The sequence below is a fragment of the Chlamydotis macqueenii genome, chromosome 7 (assembly GCF_036417535.1).
Source record: "Chlamydotis macqueenii isolate bChlMac1 chromosome 7, bChlMac1.mat, whole genome shotgun sequence".
NCBI lineage: Eukaryota > Metazoa > Chordata > Aves > Otidiformes > Otididae > Chlamydotis > Chlamydotis macqueenii.
The window spans coordinates 35691475-35709385 of NC_141562.1; the positions used below are offsets into that span (position 1 = coordinate 35691475).

The window sequence follows — 17911 nt, forward strand, 5'->3', positions numbered from 1 at the left end:
CATCTTTGAAAAAAATGAAATATAACTAATTATTCTTTGCTAATAATTATATCTTTTTGGTGAGAAATGGTAGTGCACTTAAAATCTATCGACCATGCTTTCCTTTGAGCCTTCCTCTCTGCATCATTGAGGATACTGACATGGAGTGATTCCAAAATAGAAATTGTGATCCGAAACCCATGCTGGAATATGTCATTGAACGTCTTGCATTTGCCGGTATAACACAGAGACCAAGTTACTCTCCTGCTCTCACCAAGTGACTGAGCTTGTGCATCCACTAATTGGTCCCCAGGAAGAAAGCTCTTGCCTGGTTCAGAAGCAGCCCCGGGAAGGGGAGAGCTGTGCCTTCCACCTACACACACCTCCAACCACGTAAGTCCCTGACTCAAAGCTTCACATGGCTTGCTGCTGCTGTTGGCTTGATTTGATTTCCTTAGCTGCCCTAAGAGCCCTTAAAAATCCGGCAGGCAGCAGTGCCAGAAGGGTCAGCTGTGTGCCTCAGGACCCAATGTTTCTTTAATTCTGTGAAGCAAACGAACAGTGACAACCTGAGCATGAATAATTCACCAGGAGGGCTCTGCCGAGCAGTGCTGCTGTAGCTGCTGGCGCATGGGCAGTGGGAGGGTTGTGCAGCGAGGCAGCGGAGGGTTTATCTCCTCCGTTCCCCAAAGCAGTGGCCCATGAGAAACCACCTGGCTGGCCAGTAACTCCCAGTTTGTCCCAGCATACCATGCAGTGCTTGCTATGTGCAACATGTGGTGCCTGCTGAAGAGCAGGGAATTGGGCAAGAAGCCACTCTGCATGATCCTAGTTTTCTTGGGGCTGAAATAAGACATTTTGGTCAGAGACGGTGACAGAAAAGGTGTAGCAGCCTGAGAGGGACTGAGCTGAAGCTTCTGTCTCTATCAAGCCAACTTGCCAAGGTTTTGTATGGTGTTCGGCTGAAGATAGATCGAAGTTGACTCATGTGAGTGCTTAAAGAGCTTTCTTGTGCCTTCTCGAGCCTCTCTCCTGGCACAGCACCTAAAGGCTTGGATCACTTTCCATGCAATGACCCAGAAGTTATGATTTTGCAGATGCAGAGGAAAAAGTCTTCTCTACTGCCTCTGACATTGTTAATGGAGTGATGAATGACCAGTGCCAGCTGCCCCCGTAAGTCCATCTGCCATCCTGACAAAGTGTGTGGACCTCACACAAATCATTACTCACTGTATCCATACTGTATATATTTGGTGAAATTCTGACAGCTGAAGTCAGTGAGACTTCACTGTTGATCCAGCAGAATGATGATTTCATGAACCATTATCTTACGTGAAAGGGGATAACACTTTATTTTCTCCAATGTAACACTTGACCTTCAAATAATCAGATTAAAGATACCGCCGTTACTAAATTTCAGTTTAATTGATGATAAAGTGAAACTTGTTCTACAGTTCATGAATGTGTTGCAAACTCTCCCAACAGCCGTGAAGCAAAAAGTAAAGGCTGATGGAGGCAAGAGGAAATACCCATGGGCTGTCTGCAGGCACGCTGCCTTCCCCAGGGAAATTGGTTGTCTTTGAACTGGTGAGGACACAGATAAAGGAGAAACAATCTCTTCCATGTGTCAATACTCCTGTTATTAAAGTCCTGTAAAGTTTGTACACTGCTGATCAAAGGAGGAAGGTGAGAAAACAGGAGAAGGAAAGTGCAGTGAAAGCATGAAACAGATGCCAGAATGTGACAGAGAAAAATTGGAGAGCTAAAACTCTCCGTACAAAGGAAATGTATCAGACCTCAAATGCATTTTCAGGTTAGATTTTTCAAGTAGTTTTCTTGGTGGTGTAAAGCCTTAGACATTACTTTCCTATGAAATGAGTGCCTTAGATGTTTTAGTTAGGTCATCAAAATAGCCTCCTATATAGGATATGTTTGATATAACTCTGAAAATTTCATTTATCCGAAGTAGCTATTTCATAGTCTCAGTGGGACAACATGCAGAGCAAGCTTTTACCCTTCATGAACGCCCTGGCAAAGTCAAATCTTCCATCCACACATTGTGGAATTTTTGAAATTGAAAGATCAACCCAAAATATTTAAGATTTCAGCAGCTTCATACCCTCATCCATTGCCAAATACAGGCAAAAATGTAATAAAAATTACTACATGGAGAGCAATAAATTAACCTCTTATCTAGGGGAGTTCTGTGTTGTTGCGATATGCCTCCTGTTTGGTATGAGTACAACTCATATCTCTGTCAGGGTAAACTGGTATGCCTGGGGTATGTAGGCCACAAATCCGTTAGCTATAGGTCGTTGTAAAAGAATGGCAAGAGATTTGTGTAATACTTCTAGAACTAGTCATTTGTGGGTAAAATTCATTCTTTGATAAAGATGAGGCCTTTAGGTTCAGGATCAGGGCCTTGTTGTGTACAAATGCCTTGCCATTGTCCCCATGAGTTTACAGGACAAAGCAAAGATGGGAGAGGTTTCATAGGATCATAGAATAGTTTGGGTTGGAAGGGGCACTCACACACCATGCAGAGGAGACAGTGGGTCTCTTCTTGGCTGTCCTGCAGCTCTCCATTCCTGTAATGCTTCTCCACTCCCTGGTAAAGAGACCTAGTCCACAGTCCTGTCAGCCTCTCCTGCCCTTCAAGACATCTCTGGCATTACACTTTGTTCATCATTTCCTCTACAACATCAGCTCCACAATGGCCTCCTCACAACAAGTCCGCTGCGATGTCTATCCCATGGCACCTCCAAACGTGAGATTCACTGCTTCACTGAATGATCCCAGTCTGCCTCCCATTATTTCACATCTGTCTATCACTTTGGGAAAATCCTCTTTTCCTGACTGTCATCCTGAATCTTTTTTTCTAAAGACAAAGACTTCTTCCCTCCCTGTCCGCACAGGCTTGACACTGATGCCAGACCATCTGTCTCACTGGGGAATTACTCATGAGCAGAGCTTTTGGATCCAGGAGGCACCACCACTGCTCGCTAACGGGAAACCCACATGGTGCTTCAGGAAGCCATCCTGATAAACCCATGGCCTCGTGCCCCATCCCTGGAAACATTCCAGGCCAGGTTGGACAGGGCTCTGAGCAACCTGATCTGGTTGGAGATGTCCCTGCTTCCAGAAAACTGGAAGAGAAGGGGCCTTCCTACAACATGCAGAGCTGTGACACCGTGCAGGGTGACAGCTGTGCTACTGAGTGGATGAACCCTAGCCTCTGCATTCGGTAGTTGCTGTAAGTCGAGCGTGCATGGCTCCGGTGAGGGCTGTGAGCACAGAGGATGAATCCGTGGGGGCATCTAGCTCCAGCATGTGTGCGGAGGTGCTTACCGAGCCACAACTACTGTGCTGCAGGGTGTCTTTTGCCTCCTTATTGTGTGGGCATTACGGCTTGGCTGCCTCAGTGAGAATACAGTTCCCACTCTGTCCTTTAAAACAAACTTAATTTTGACACCTAATTATGTGCAACACAGGTTCATTCCTGTTTCCTTGGCCAAGCTGCTGCTTGGATTAGATCTCACAGGATGCTCATCCTCAGAGGCTTTGATGAGGAAGGGGCAGAGGCTGTTGGAGGGGAGGAAGCCTGGATGAAAAGCCGAGACAGCAGCATCACTGTCTCTGCCACTCACTTGCCCTGCAACCTTGGGCATGTTACAGCTGCATTCGGAGCTTTGGGTTTCCCGGCTTTTAAAGGAGGAGGGGAGGGAATAATTTTCCTCCTCTTGTGCTTGGAGGCGCGGAACTGCAAATTGCTAAACTGGAGCATAAAACCATTCCGGTAGCATAATGACAGCTTCAGAGAAGTAGTGGAATACATCAATTTTCCCCAGAATACATCCATTTTCCCCATCTTTTTGAGCACAGCTGATGAAGGGAAGAGAAAAGAAAACCCCTGCCCTGGCTGAGAGCAAGCGGCAGCGGTGCAAGTGATGCACCGAAACGTAGGAAGCACACCGGAGTGCAGGAATTCGGTTACACGGCTGTTTGCAAATTAATGGCTAAATCAATTAAATGAGAGCATGGGATTTCTCTTGAGGAAAGCCGAGTCGCAATTGCAGGGAGAAAGGGAGGGGTTGCAGGGTGGGGAATGACATAATCGCGTTTGCGAATCGCCAGCAGTCTGCATGCTTTAATCCATTAATGGGGTTTTTATCTGTGATCATAAAAAGCAGGTTACATTCAGCCTGGAAGGGAGTGAGGGCTGGAGAAGAGGGGAGGGCAGAGAAGGAGCGAGAGCGAGAGACAGAAAGCGAGAGAGAAAGGGAGCACAATCCAGTCGCGGAATCACTTGCAAGCTTGGGGCTGATAATGAGGGATCTCAGCAGAGCAGTTTCTCGGTGTGACCTGCTCTCCTTCGAATGGACTGCATGGAGACAGTGGTTCAGTCCTGCTGATATTTTTTAAGCCCTCCTCGCAGTTTGATGGGCATTCCCAGCGCTTTTGTACGCCTCTCAGAAAGCGTTGACGTGGAAAGGAGCAGCGAGGAGGGGGAGGTTGGAGAAAAAAAAAAACCTGCAGCTCTTCTAAAAATACGGAGGGCATGCAAGAGTGCGAGCAGGCTGGGGAGGAGGGCGAGGCGAGCGAGCCTCGCACCATGATCCCCGGGTGCCGGCGCGGCGCAGTTTCGGAGATGTCCCTCCTGTGACTGGACGCACCATGAGCATCTGGGAGGTGATCCTGGCTTTCGTGGTGGTGGTGCTGATGCTCGTGGCCCTGCTAGCCAATGTGCTGGTGCTGCTGTGCTTCCTGTACAGCGCCGACATCCGCAAGCAGGTCCCGGGATTGTTCATCCTCAACCTCACCTTCTGCAACCTGTTGATGACTGTTTCGAACATGCCCCTGACCTTGGCTGGGATCATTTACAAGAGTCAACCAGGAGGAGATCAGATCTGCCACATTGTGGGCTTTCTGGAGACTTTCCTCACCACGAACTCCATGTTGAGCATGGCAGCTTTGAGCATTGACAGGTGGATTGCTGTGGTCTTCCCTCTAAGTTATCACTCCAAAATGAGGTACAGAGATGCTGCTCTCATACTGAGCTACACGTGGTTGCACTCGGTGTCGTTCCCGATAGTGGCAGCTTCTCTCTCCTGGGTGGGTTTCCATCACCTCTATGCCTCCTGCACCCTGTACAACAAGAGAACAGAGGATAGGACACAGTTTGTGATTTTCACGGGGGTCTTTCACACCCTCAGCTTCCTCCTCTCCCTTGTAGTCCTGTGTTTCACATACCTGAAAGTGCTGAAGGTGGCACGGTTTCACTGTAAGCGGATTGACGTGATCACTATGCAGACCCTCGTGCTGCTTGTGGACATCCATCCCAGGTAAGGTGCCTGTCTGTTCAGCGAGACCGTTCACTGCAGAGGAAGGAGGATGGGGCTCAGTGTTATGTTAAATATAGCCTGGTCTGTATCACGGCAGGGGATGGGGAGGGGGAGAAAAGCATCCTTCCTACCAGTTTCTATTCTGCATGTTTCTTGTTACTTGTGTTTATTTTTCCAGATTTAGAGGCATCTCCTTTATCTTATTCTTAAGGGCTTGTTTGGGGAGGGAGGGAGAAGAAACGGGCAGTTTTGGCTGAGCATGCACTTCCCTTTGAAACAGCGATCCGATCACTGCCCTTTGTCTCTGAAGGGGGATTTAGTGGTCAGTCGATTTGCATTTTTTGGCACTGTGAGCCCAAAACCGTGCTGGATCCCTGAGAGGGAGCAGGCTGAGGCTGCACATGTCCCTTCGGTTGGAAGGGACCGGTCAGAGGGGGAAGACGGGCGCTGCGTGCCGCTCCTTCGCCCAGCAGTTTCCCTGATGCTGTGCTCTTTGTAACTTTTATCTTCCCTGGAGGCAGGATTCTAAGGGAATAACATCTGCAAAATGTGTGCGCTTGAATGCCTGTGCTTAAGTCCAAGTGAGAGAGACTTCAGCAGCAATGTTAATGTGACAGGCAAGGGAGGTATAAAGTTCATTTCAAACGAGTCTTTAAGCAAGCCCTAGACGCAGGAGGAGAAAAGTCTCCAGGGGCTCGGAGGATAACGGGCTTGAAGGCAAGTACCAAACGGGTATGGATGCGTGCTGGGATGCTGTGCAAAAGGGTCATGTCAGGGATTATACACAAACTGTAAATATTGCATGAATAGGCTATTTCAGGGTCTCGAGGGGATGCAGATTTGGCTGGAGGAGGGAGGGTGGGAGAAACAGTTTTTCCTGGGTTGGTAAGAGGAGCATCGCGAAAGCTGAAGGAGAGAAAGCCTGGTTGGACAGGCAGCAATCCCGGCGAGGAGCTGGGGAAGGCACTCAGTGCCCGGGGGAGGAGGAATTCAACGTGTGCTGTGAGTACGCAGTGGCTTTGCCCACGAGAAGCAGAGAGGACCAAATCCCTGCTCCGTGCAGGGGGAGGTTGTGTTAGATGACTTTTAAAGGTCCCTTCCAACCCTAATTATTCATTGATTCTATAAAACAGGCACAGCTGGAAGGATGTGGGACCAGGCTGGTGAGAGGACAAGGCAGAGTGATCTGCCTGGGAGATGAGGATTTGAGAAATGAGCCTGGACAGCTGAGGCAGGACGGAGCGGGACAGGGTGACTGATGGATCAGCATGTCCCGGCTCAGGGCTGAGAGGCTCTGCTGAGCTGGGGCAGGTGGGGCTCAGACCCAGCTGTGACTGGGATGGAGTGCCAGAGTTAATGAGTGAGCTCTGGAAAGGGGAAACTGGGGACACCAGTCATTGTGTGGAAAAAGAAATCAGCCCAGTTTTCTCAGAGGAACTAGTTTGGCTTAGTGCTTAGTGTGGCTGGAGCAGGTGACTGGAAAAGGAAGAATCTGATCTATTTGCCTGGATAAAAAGGGAGAAAATGGTTAGGCTAGGTAGGGTGAGAGATGTGTGTGCTGCTTGGGAGAGACAGGCTGGATCTTACGGTTCAGACTGTCTCTGTCAGAGAATGAAGAACAGGGAAATGTCTTTCAGAAAGATGCTGGCAGTGCAGGGAGGTGTCTGATATGGGGGAAGAATTCTGCTGGGAAGAGAGGAAAGCCAAGGGCAGCTGAAGAGGGCAATCTCATGCCAGGCACCCCACCTGACTTCCCTTGCTGTCCGTTGCTCTGCGAGCTGGAGAGGAACACCAGCTCCCTCCATTTGCAGTCAGCCAGGAGCAGAGCTGCAGGGCTGAGACCACATGTGTCTGTCCTCAAAAAAGGGTCATGCTTTGGGGATTCCTAAGCCTAAGGCAAATAAATCTGAAAGGATCAGGGCAGGACAGCGCACTGTTAGAGGAACAGAAACATTTGCTCAAAATTCTCCAGTTAAGCTTTTTGATCTGTCTCTTGCCCAGGAATGCGGAGCAGAACTTCGGGCGAGTCCTGTTAGTGTTCTTGAGAAATACATGTATAAATCTTCCCTTATCCCCCAAGTCACATAGAGGGAAGAACATCCTTCTGCCCTACGTGCTGTCTGGTTGCTAAGCTGTGCCTTGACTGGCCTTAGTTCCTGCGTGCACTGCAGTGGTTCCTCCCGGGTAGTGCCGTGGACCCGCTGGAAGTGTTTGAAATAGCAAGTGTTGTGCCTCATGCTTAAAGTATGCCTGGACTGCACAGTAAAGCTTAGAAAAAGGGAAAAAAAAATCTCAGTGGTATCTTCTTCTCTGCATTTTTTCTGGTCTAGGTTAATTTGAGGATGTTCCTGCATTTTGTGATCATCTCGCTGAGGGGCGGATTCAATGGGGCTGTGGGAATATTACCTCCTGTCTTCAAAGTTGCGTAGGCACTTTGCTGTGAATAACCATTATTTACCTCTTGCATCAGGTTATTCTAATGTTTCTCTCTAGGAAAGGAGAGTTTTAGCTTCTTTTCTAGGCTACAGAAATGGTGGCTGATTGCCTTCCCTGCTCTGAGAGCTACACAAAGGCTGCAGGGCTCCTGGAGCCGTCAGTGACATTCATAAAGCTCTGACGTAACGAAGGAATCATTTGAATTATCTAAGTGGGGGGTGTGTGTGTGTATATATATATGTGTATTTATATACAAGCAATTTCAGTGTATACTGTAGTACCCAACAGCATAGACAGGGATGCTGGGAGAAGGCACATGAGAGAACAAAGTTTGTAGTCCCACCTTAGACTACCCTGACTTTTCCAGCTATTTGCATGGTCTACTTTCAACGCTGAGAAATGTGTACAGACAATTTTCTGCTTCCTATGACTCAGAATCCACCCGCAAGGGGGGTCTAGCGACAGGCGTCATGACGGATGGCTTTATTACCTGTGACTTGGAAAGACACGAGTGATCTTCTGAAGATCATTTAAGACAAGCACAAAGGAAACCTCTAAATACCACACAAAATTGTGTGAATGTTTGCGGCACATGTCCTTTCAAGTTAGCGCAGGCATTTTTACTGCATACTGCTTTTCCTCGACTCTTTTCGTAAGACCAAGATATCTTTGGTATTGTGAGAGGTTTGGGCGAGACTCCACTTAAGTGATTAACCCGTGTATTTCTTTACCCAAATTATCTACGCTCTTTTTTGTGTATCCAGCTTTGTAGATCTTAAGGTCTAGTACCTCATAAACTTTGTTTAAAATACCAAACATTCAAAAGGATGTTTCTCAGATTTTCCGGGATATTAAAATCTTTAAATGAAAGCTTAGTGAATAATCCAGTTCCATTACTAGTGTCACTACTGGAACCTGCATATGTATTCTTATCTTAGTGCATGAAAGTGTGCAAAAGCAAAATACCCGTCTGTGTACATTATCTATTTGAAGGAAGGAGATAAAATACCTTCCTCTGTGATGTGGTATTTATTAACTACATCTGGAAAGGCCGAACAAAAGAAATTGCTTGAAGTCCATCAGGACTTCCCAAGTCATGTGTGAGCTCTGGGAGTCAAAGACAGCTTTGTATGTGCCAGTAGGGAAAATATATAACCCAGGAAACTGTTGGAGACAAAAAATACCACCCTCTGCACCCTAACAACACCCTAATTGAACCTACTTTGGAGATTTCCTTTCCTGTATCACTGTGTGCCTGGGATATTGTGAATTTAGTAACACAGGTCTTAAGCGAGGGTGGCGAACCTCTAAGTTCATCTCTGTGCGCCTAAAAATACTCCAAGTTCTCCAGTTCTTGCTGAACTGAAACCACATAGGTTCCCTTGAAAAGGTGGATTTTTTTTTCGCTTCTCAGCTGTCATTTCTCGTTGCAAATAACTCAGACATAGAACATGTAACACTTTTAGATGTGTTTTCATTCTACTTAGGCATATTTTTTAAGAGCGAGATTATTTGTTATTTCAAGCAGAAAAACCTTTTCCTCCAGTATTTTGTTCATTTTGCCATCATGGTAGCTGCTCTGGGGACTGACAATGTAAGACCATCTATAAAAGGGAGCAAAGGAAACACATTTTCTTTAATGCAACTAAAAGGTAACATAAGAACTCACTGCCACAGAGATAATCAAAGCACACTGAGATCCTCAGGACATGATGTGTTTAGATGATGATCAAAAATTTGCAGATACAGCAAACAACGTAAGGGTATGGCCATAAACCTCACAGCTATTAACATGTGTAGAACCTGACAGTGAGTCGCTAATTACAAATTTACAATAAAAACAGAGAGACCCTGCAGTTACAAAATGAGGCACATGGCCCGGACCGTTCAGTTTCCCCAAGGCATGAGATTGCTTTGCCATGCGACCTGTGCAATAAGTCAACGTGTAGCAGTGCCGCTGTGTATGTAGAGAGGGATTTTAGCTCTGCAGTCTCCCAAAGGGATGAGTTCAGGTACAGATGGCCTTGGGGCTCTGGGAGATACAACCTACCTGCCTGGAGAAGACAGTAACTCATCTACTTCCCTCAAAATGCACAGCCAGCATGGGAGTTACCTGAGCAAGTAGGGTGGGTTTTGACGTTATCACTCTTCTGGCAAGCGAACGTGCTGGTTTCAAAGGGGATTTCCTGAAGTGAAAGCATGGTCTCAGCCCCATCACCTTGCTGGCACACCAAGGGTCTTAGCAGCTCTCTGGTGACCTGGTGAGACCAGCACTGGGAAACTCAAAGGAGAAGCTCTTGTCCTTAAGAGACACAGGTAGGAAAAAAAAACCAAACCAAAACCAGGCTGTAACTAATGTGTATCTGTTTAGTTGGGAACAAGGCTGTTTTGAAGTGAGGAGTCAGAATATCACAGCACTGTGGATTTATTATACAAATCATGGCTTTGTGGAGCACTCAGCACGGCAGCCGTGCAGAGCTGCACAGGCTCTCAAAAGATTTATAGCCAAGTGATTCACAGCTATGGGATACAGTGATCACTGTGATGTTGGGCTGAATGTTCACAGCGTGTTTTTTCCCGTTACGATTTCATTGTGTTTTATTGCTTATCTTGCTGGGATGTTTCTCCTATCTAAGGTAGTGGTGTTGGAATTGCTGTTTCCAGGGAAGTATCATGCTGCCTGCCCCACTCTGGATATTTTCCAAATCTCTGAATATCCTGACGCAAACTCTGGCCTGCAAATACAGCTTACAGGAATTCAAAAAGGAGCTGCAACTGAGTTAAAGGCTGAATTCCCCCAATTTGACTGTATATAAATCGATATAATGGGTGTGTGTGCATATAAATATATAATAATGTATTTCTCACTAATTGTTTTTGGAGGGTAGCATGATAATACAGTGCATTAATACTTGGTATTGTCCCATGTAAATTCAGTGCACTTGGTATTGGCTTATGTGAGTACAACAGTGACTGGAATGATTGATTTCCATCATTCCGTAAGTAAAGCCATTAAAATCCACTACCCGATATTCTGATTTTCATGTTCTTGTTTGTCTTGAATGTCACACAGTGTAAGAGAGCGTTGTCTGGAAGAACAAAAGAGACGGAGGCAGCGAGCAACAAAGAAAATAAGTACCTTTATTGGTACTTTTGTACTTTGTTTTGCACCTTATGTAATTACAAGGTAAGTGCGAACCTACTTACTGGAAAAGACTACTGAGATCATAGCATCATAGAAGCATTATGGTTGGAAAAGACCTCTAAGATCATCAAGTCCAACCATCCACCCAACACCACCATGCCTACTGAACCATGTCCCAAAGAGAGATGCACTCTTAACTCTGAGACGTAGGGCCAAAACTCTGAACCAGAAAATTATTCAAGTTTCCTGTGAAAATTTTGTGCTCCGTTACCACTCCTTTGACAGAGATTGCATTTACTGAGCTGACAAAACTATATCTGATACAATCCTGATGCAGTCTGTGGCCCAAACTCTTTTCAGTCAGCCCAGTCGAGATGTTGGTTGCATGAGAATGATTTCAGAAGTCAGTACACAGGATTTAGCACACTTATCCACGTCAAGTAGTCACCTACTTCTCAGATTGCCTCCCTGGTTCAGAGGGTGATCTGCAGGGGAAGCCACTTGTCTGAATAGGTCAGACTGTAAAAATCTGGTCAACAAGATCCAACTGAGGTGAGAACATAGTCCACAGACTTAAAAGATAGTTTTGTCTGACTGGATAGAGTTTATTAGTCATAAACTTCAAATATCAAAGCTGTTCTGGCTCATAGCTATAAAAAAATTCTTGTGATTTATGGTCAGATGTCCTTATCTATCTACTAGCTTATCTTTGGAAATGGGTCCTGTGGGAAACACAAAATTACTCCTATGAAACATAAAGTATTGGAAAGTGAGTATATCCAGAAAACCGTTATCTAGTTGTTGAAGGAAATTTACAACTTACATTCCTTATTAAAAGACTCTGGAAAAACTGAAATACTGCTATGCCGAACAGGGAAAAAAAACCCCTATTTTTAAAGTCTCCTCTACTCCAGTATTATCAAATAGCAATTATTGGGGCTAACTTCAGTCAAACTCAGATCCATCATAAAAAAAAAAAAAAGTTGAAAAAGCTGAATTAAGACTCAGTACGGGCATGTAGTGAACTCCAGGTTTTTCCAATTCGGTGTAATATCCTGGATTTCTATTCCTAACAAAACAATTCACAAGAAGGTCTTGTAGTCTCTTGGTAAAAATGGAAACGTGCATGTCACGTTGATTTTGTGTTAATGAGAGTGATAGCTAATTGATTCATGCTGTTTACTGTAAAACAATATTGCAAATACATTTGTAACGGTGTTACTAGATTTACCTTCACTTTCACTGAGTAGTCACAAGAAGACACTCCGTGCCACACACTCTATGAGGGCGTGAAAGGCTTTATAATTATGAACATTTACCCTTATTTCTCAGGCTATGAGATATTAGACTATTTGTCTCATCACAAATGTTCAAGTTGGATCTCTGAACTTAATGAAAATTGTCGCAGTCACAGAACAGCTCGCGGCTCTGTCCCAAGTGATGCCAACTGCTCTAACCAGGACTGTCAGAAATATTTTTGTGCTCCTCCACAGGCATCTCAGCCCAGCATTCAGGCACCACCTCCCCACCTTTTCTTAACTTTTGCATCCCCATAGCCCGAAGAGACAAAGGAAGGGTTAGAAAAATTCTGACCCTCCTCCCTTTAGTCCATTCAAGAGTCACTTATGTGTTCCCCCAAGTCTTCAGCCTGTTGAGGACCAACAGCTTTGCCACAGATAGCAACTATGAGAAGAGTCAAGGCCTAGGGTCTTGAATACATGAAGGGCTGGACATGTCAGGTGGGGTAAAGGCTGTCATTTTCCTGGCCTTTTCAATTCTGACACGTCTAGGGGAATTGCTGCACAACAGGCTACAGGGAATTCCCTCCTCAGCAACTTGAATCCTCCTTGAGACCTCACCGGACACTATGCCATGTGGTTGGGTACTCGAGGACGGGCATTACTGTGTTTCCCCATGCCTCACACATACAGCCAAGGGTGTTGAAATCAAGGGATTGGGAAGCTTTTGAGATTAATTATGTAACCAAGTATTATTTTCTGGACTCTGCCCAGTGCTTTGCAGTCACAAGAGAGAGGCAGTCAATCACTTTTCAAGGCAGTGAAGAGAAGACAGCCGATGAAGGGTCTTTGCTCAGTCTCTCGTTTGAACAGCCAACTCTAATTAGCAATATGTTTAAATTAAACATGCTTTTAAGTATGTAATGAATTGAGGACTGTATGCAAATCACAGGACTTTATTATAACAACATCCTTCTGCTTGCACAATAAAAATAAATTGTTGTCTTTAGCAATTCCATGAACCTGTGAAGGAGTTGTGCTTATGACCCCAGCCAGAAAGTTCTTCTCTGGGTAAACCAGAGTTTTTCAGACTACATTAAGGTAAAAAATCAGACTAGGTACCTCTTTTATCAAGAAAATACCCTCCTAATTAGTTCAGTGGCTGACCTTAAGTAGTATATCGGTAGAATCTGATTCTTCTTGATTCATGATTTCCACTGTACCAGTATGAAAGATTTATTACCCCATGTTATATATTACTAGGCATAGCTTGTTTCTTGATTTGTAAAAATTCTATGAGTACATATCTCTTCTTTTGCTATATTTATCATTATGCGGTTAAATAACATTGTTCAAAACCTATTTTCTGCAAGGAGGTTTTTCATAAGAAAAATTAGAATAAGTCACACCAATCTCTAGTATTAATTCCTAACTGCAGGCATTTCATACTGAAATACAGAACTTTGCTCATGTAAGATAATAAGTTCTTTCAATGTGTGAGGAAATTCACCTCAAATTAAAAATCTTGAAGTAATATCAGAAGACCTTCATAGCCCCAAGCCCTCAGGTTACAGAGGAGGATGGTGGAACAGGCAGAAGAAGATTACAGTTCTCTTGCATAATCTCTGAGGGACAAGGGATAAACAAACTGTGTTTTTAAACTGGCTGCCTGCCCTCTGCATGCAGATCCTGCTCGGGTAGACAAGCAAGTTCAGAATTCCTCTGCAAGTTATGTTCTTGCCTGTCTGTGCATATAAATGGTGGAACGCTGGCCCAGGTTGCCCAGAGAGGTGGTGGATGCCCCATCCCTGGAAACATTCAAGGCCAGGTTGGCTGGGGCTCTGAGCAACCTGATCTGGTTGGAGATGTCCCTGCTCCTTGCAGGGGGGTTGGACTGGGTGGGCTTTGAAGGTCCCTTCCAACCCAAACCATCCTGTGATTCTGTGATGCTAATTTAATAATCTACCAGCTCCAAAATGCAGTGCCAGTGGTGTTTCACTCTGGAAAAAGAAGATGTTTTAGCTTGTTGAAGACTCTGCTCTATTCTGAACTTTCTCCATAACTCAGCTAAGTTCTCAGGCAGATTTAAGACCACCTGCTGCAGAAGACAGTTCCGGCAGAGATCATATTTGCCATTGCATAGTGGAGTTCTGTAGGAGCACTTGCTAGTTCCTTCTCTAGAAAAATCCATAGTTTCTCAACAGCTGTGCAGACATATTGAACTGAACTGCCCTTCAGTGTTGCTCAAAGGCATGGGGAAAGAAAACTATTAACATTTCACTGTCACAAATATTCTGTCTCGGTACAAGTGAACTACCTGTGCTAGTGTGAGGAGGCTATAAAGCTCTTCCCTCTCTCCCTTCCTCCCCTAATGAGTTAAAAGTTTTGCTTTGCTAAATTTGTTGCAAATTTATATGTTTGGCCTTAAAACTGACCAGTTTTTAAATTCAAGATATATTATGCCATATCTCAATTATGAATTTTCCTTCCTTGTGTGCTTCTCCTATGACCCAGACAAAATGTTTAAAGGCATCAAACTCTCTCTCCAGGAGCTGGACTGGCTAAGAAAGCTGATAGCACCAGCGAGGTGGTTTCTCAGGTGCTCCAGAGGGGACCCAGAATAATGAGTTCAGATTAGATGTAGGATTTTTAGGTAGCTAATGGCAGGGCAATATGACTCCCGTGAGACCAAGCACTTTGTGTCCCGATTTCAAACGTTAGTGCTCAAAGTATGGTTTTGCATCAGTACTTAGAAAATTATATTGCATTATGCAGAAATAATTTTTTATACTATTTCTTTGTGTCATGATGGATTCAATGGTGACAATAAGTTCGAAAGTCAACAGGTAACATACCTAGGGAGATTGCACTCCTTTCATGGAACCACAGAACAACTTGGGTTGGAAGGGATGTTTTAAGGCCATCCAGTCCAACCCCCCTGCAAGGAGCAGGGACATCTCCAACCAGATCAGGTTGCTCAGAGCCCTGTCCAACCTGAGCTTTCATTCTCTTTAGACTTATATTAGGTCTGAGATGAACTTCAGCTGCCAGAAGCATGCTCTTATGACGCACACTACTAGAAAAACGCAGATAACAAAAGCACTAAATGCACACACACACAAAAATAAAGTGAAATATCAAATAAGAAACTTTACTTTCTGACAAGAGATCTTACTAGGACTGAAAACACTAGTGTAATCAGAGAAAGTAACATACATCATCCATATGGATAAGGTTTGGCACAGAGACAAAGTGCAGTGGTTGAGGACAGGTGATGTAGGAAATTATTTTTATGAAGAAATACTGCATGATATTTTTCATAAGCAGTAAACTTTCTGTGAGATGTTGACCTGCTTGCCTCAGAATATTTATGATCCCAAACAGAGTGTTCACCAGACAGAAAAAAAATAGGACTAGGTTACAGTACTCTAGAGAGGTGCTCATTTATCAAGTGTTTTGATGGCCTGAGAAAGCCAGATGCGTTCAAAACCCAGCTCTACATCAGAGATTTGGACTCAGTTTTTGGTCTCCAAAAGGCGTATTCCAGTAACAAATAAATAAGCTCTTTTGAATACTGCCTTATATCCTGCTGGAGCTGTTCCATTTTGCACTAAATTCTTCAACACTTATTGTGGCAAATGATCAAGAGAGCTTTTTAGGAGGCAACTCATCCAAGGTCCACTTCCAGCCTCAGTAAATGTACAGCTAAACTTAAATGTGTGGAGTCAAGGATGCCTTGAAGTTTGGAGGTCAAGACAGTCTGATAGGAGTTGTATAGTCCCATCCTTGGGAAATAGACCTCAAGTTTACATTCACAGTCTCAGAAATGCGTAAGAGGAGCACTATGTTTACATTTTCAAGAGAATGCCTTTGTTTTCTTTCAGGAATAAATTCGAGTTTGGGTAGGGGGTCATTGGCTTACAGTTGTGCTGTTGCTCCACATTTTTTAAATGAATATTCACTCTTTCAATCTTCCTCTTTCCACAGACTTGTTGAATTATCCTCTGTGGTCCACATCGATTCCCACTGGGGAATAATTTCCAAGTGCTTAGCTTACAGCAAAGTTGTTTCAGACCCTTTTGTGTACTCTTTGCTACGGCATCAGTACAAGAAGACGTGGAAAGACATCATAAACAAGATCCTCAAAAGAAGTTCCATCAATTCTTCTGCCCTCACAAGCGAATCGCACAATCGGAATATATTGCAGGTGAACGATTGAGGAGCTTGGTATGGGATCTACAAGACACATACAACAATATGTGGGACACAAAAGTACCTGGCCTATCCCTAGTAGCTATCCTCAGCTGTAAAGGTTTTGGAAAGCAGTCACGGACAGGTGGAAGCCCATCCTGTGTCCCTCCAGTAGCCCATGTCACACCTCGGGGAGCCAGGCTGCTGCGTACCTCCTGCCTCCAGCTGAAAGAGTGCCATTGATCTGTGGTCCTGCAGGCTTCACAAATACAAATCTCCCAGTGATCTCCATCAGCAGTTACACATACATAGAGGGTAAAAAGCTAGTCCTCCGTAGAAGGACTCGTAAAATAATGGGAGCGAAGTGGCGCCATCATAAGATTATTCTAAAAAGCTGCACAGGGATATTTATGCTGTATTTTTCACTGGCTGTAGGTAACGCTTCTTCTGATGGAGCTGCCAGCCTGGTTTTACAAAAGCCACCCCAACCTACTTGCTTGAGTAGGTTCCATGTAGAAAAACTCCTAACAGAAGAGCTTAATATAAAAATCTTTCCTTAGGTACTCATACGGTGCCCAATGTAGCTTTCAACCTCTTCTGATATGCATTTTTTGAACAGTTCTGTAGAACTGAATGAAGAGCAAAATAACTTTTGAAGTACGCTAAAGGCTGGGTTCAGCCATATCTTCCCTAAGTTTTCTAAGTAACTTCCACAGAATCCCATTAGTTTTCTCCCCATTGAATTTCAGAAAAGTAAAAACGGTAGACAGGATGGAAAGGTCAGGATGTCCCCCGCCTACCTTCCAGTGTATCTGAGCTATAAAGAGATGGATTTTGCCCAAAGCTGCAGAACTGGGCTCTGTGCCCAGGGAGGGAAAAAAAAAAAAACACACAAAGAAAAAAAGAAAAAAACCTCCCCTTTTCCTGAAGTGTTATTAATCATGCTTTTTTTTTTCCCCTACAGATATGTTATTTAAAGGAAAAATGAGCCCAAAACGGAGTTTAAAAGCACCATTTCCAAAGCAAATGGAGCAAAAATTATAGACCCCCTGCCCACCATGAAAGTGCAGCCGATAATCTGAATCCAGATCTGAAAGTGCAAATCTCAGGAGGTTTCAGTATAGATCTTTATAGCACTAGATTGTAGCTCTGTGTAGTAAAGTCGTTAACATTTACCATGCATTCAGTTCAGCCTGCAGCTAACATAGGCCTAAATGCCAGTAAAATTGTAAAAACCAGGACAAACCACATCACGTTTCCTCAGACACCACCACAATATCTTAACTTTTGTGAACATTATTTACTTCACTGCAAGTACAACTACAGCTGGTAGATGGCTTCATAACTGCCGTGTAGACACGTGATGCTGAAGCCGTCCTCCAGTGACTCATGAAGAATTACTTTCCTTGGTAATTGCCAGTGACTTCTCTCTCAATTCAGTGAAAACACTACGAAATGAGACAGTTTTTCAGGTGTTTTCTTATTAATTATGATGTAGAATATAAAGAGCAATACTCAGTCAGTTGTCATTTCTGTTGCTATGATTTTTAGGAATAATCAGTTTCTAAAACAACTTGCAG

The 17911-nt window shown here is 44.3% G+C and overlaps 1 protein-coding gene across 1 annotated transcript; it reads left to right on the forward strand.

Moving 5' to 3' along the window:
• Positions 1-4653: 4653 nt before the first annotated feature.
• Positions 4654-16359, forward strand: GPR26 (G protein-coupled receptor 26). Its single transcript, XM_086752531.1, has 3 exons — positions 4654-5321; positions 10831-10944; positions 16128-16359. The coding sequence occupies exons 1-3, from the start codon at positions 4654-4656 to the stop codon at positions 16357-16359; spliced, it is 1014 nt and encodes a 337-aa protein (XP_086608657.1).
• The last annotated feature ends 1552 nt before the right edge of the window (positions 16360-17911 follow it).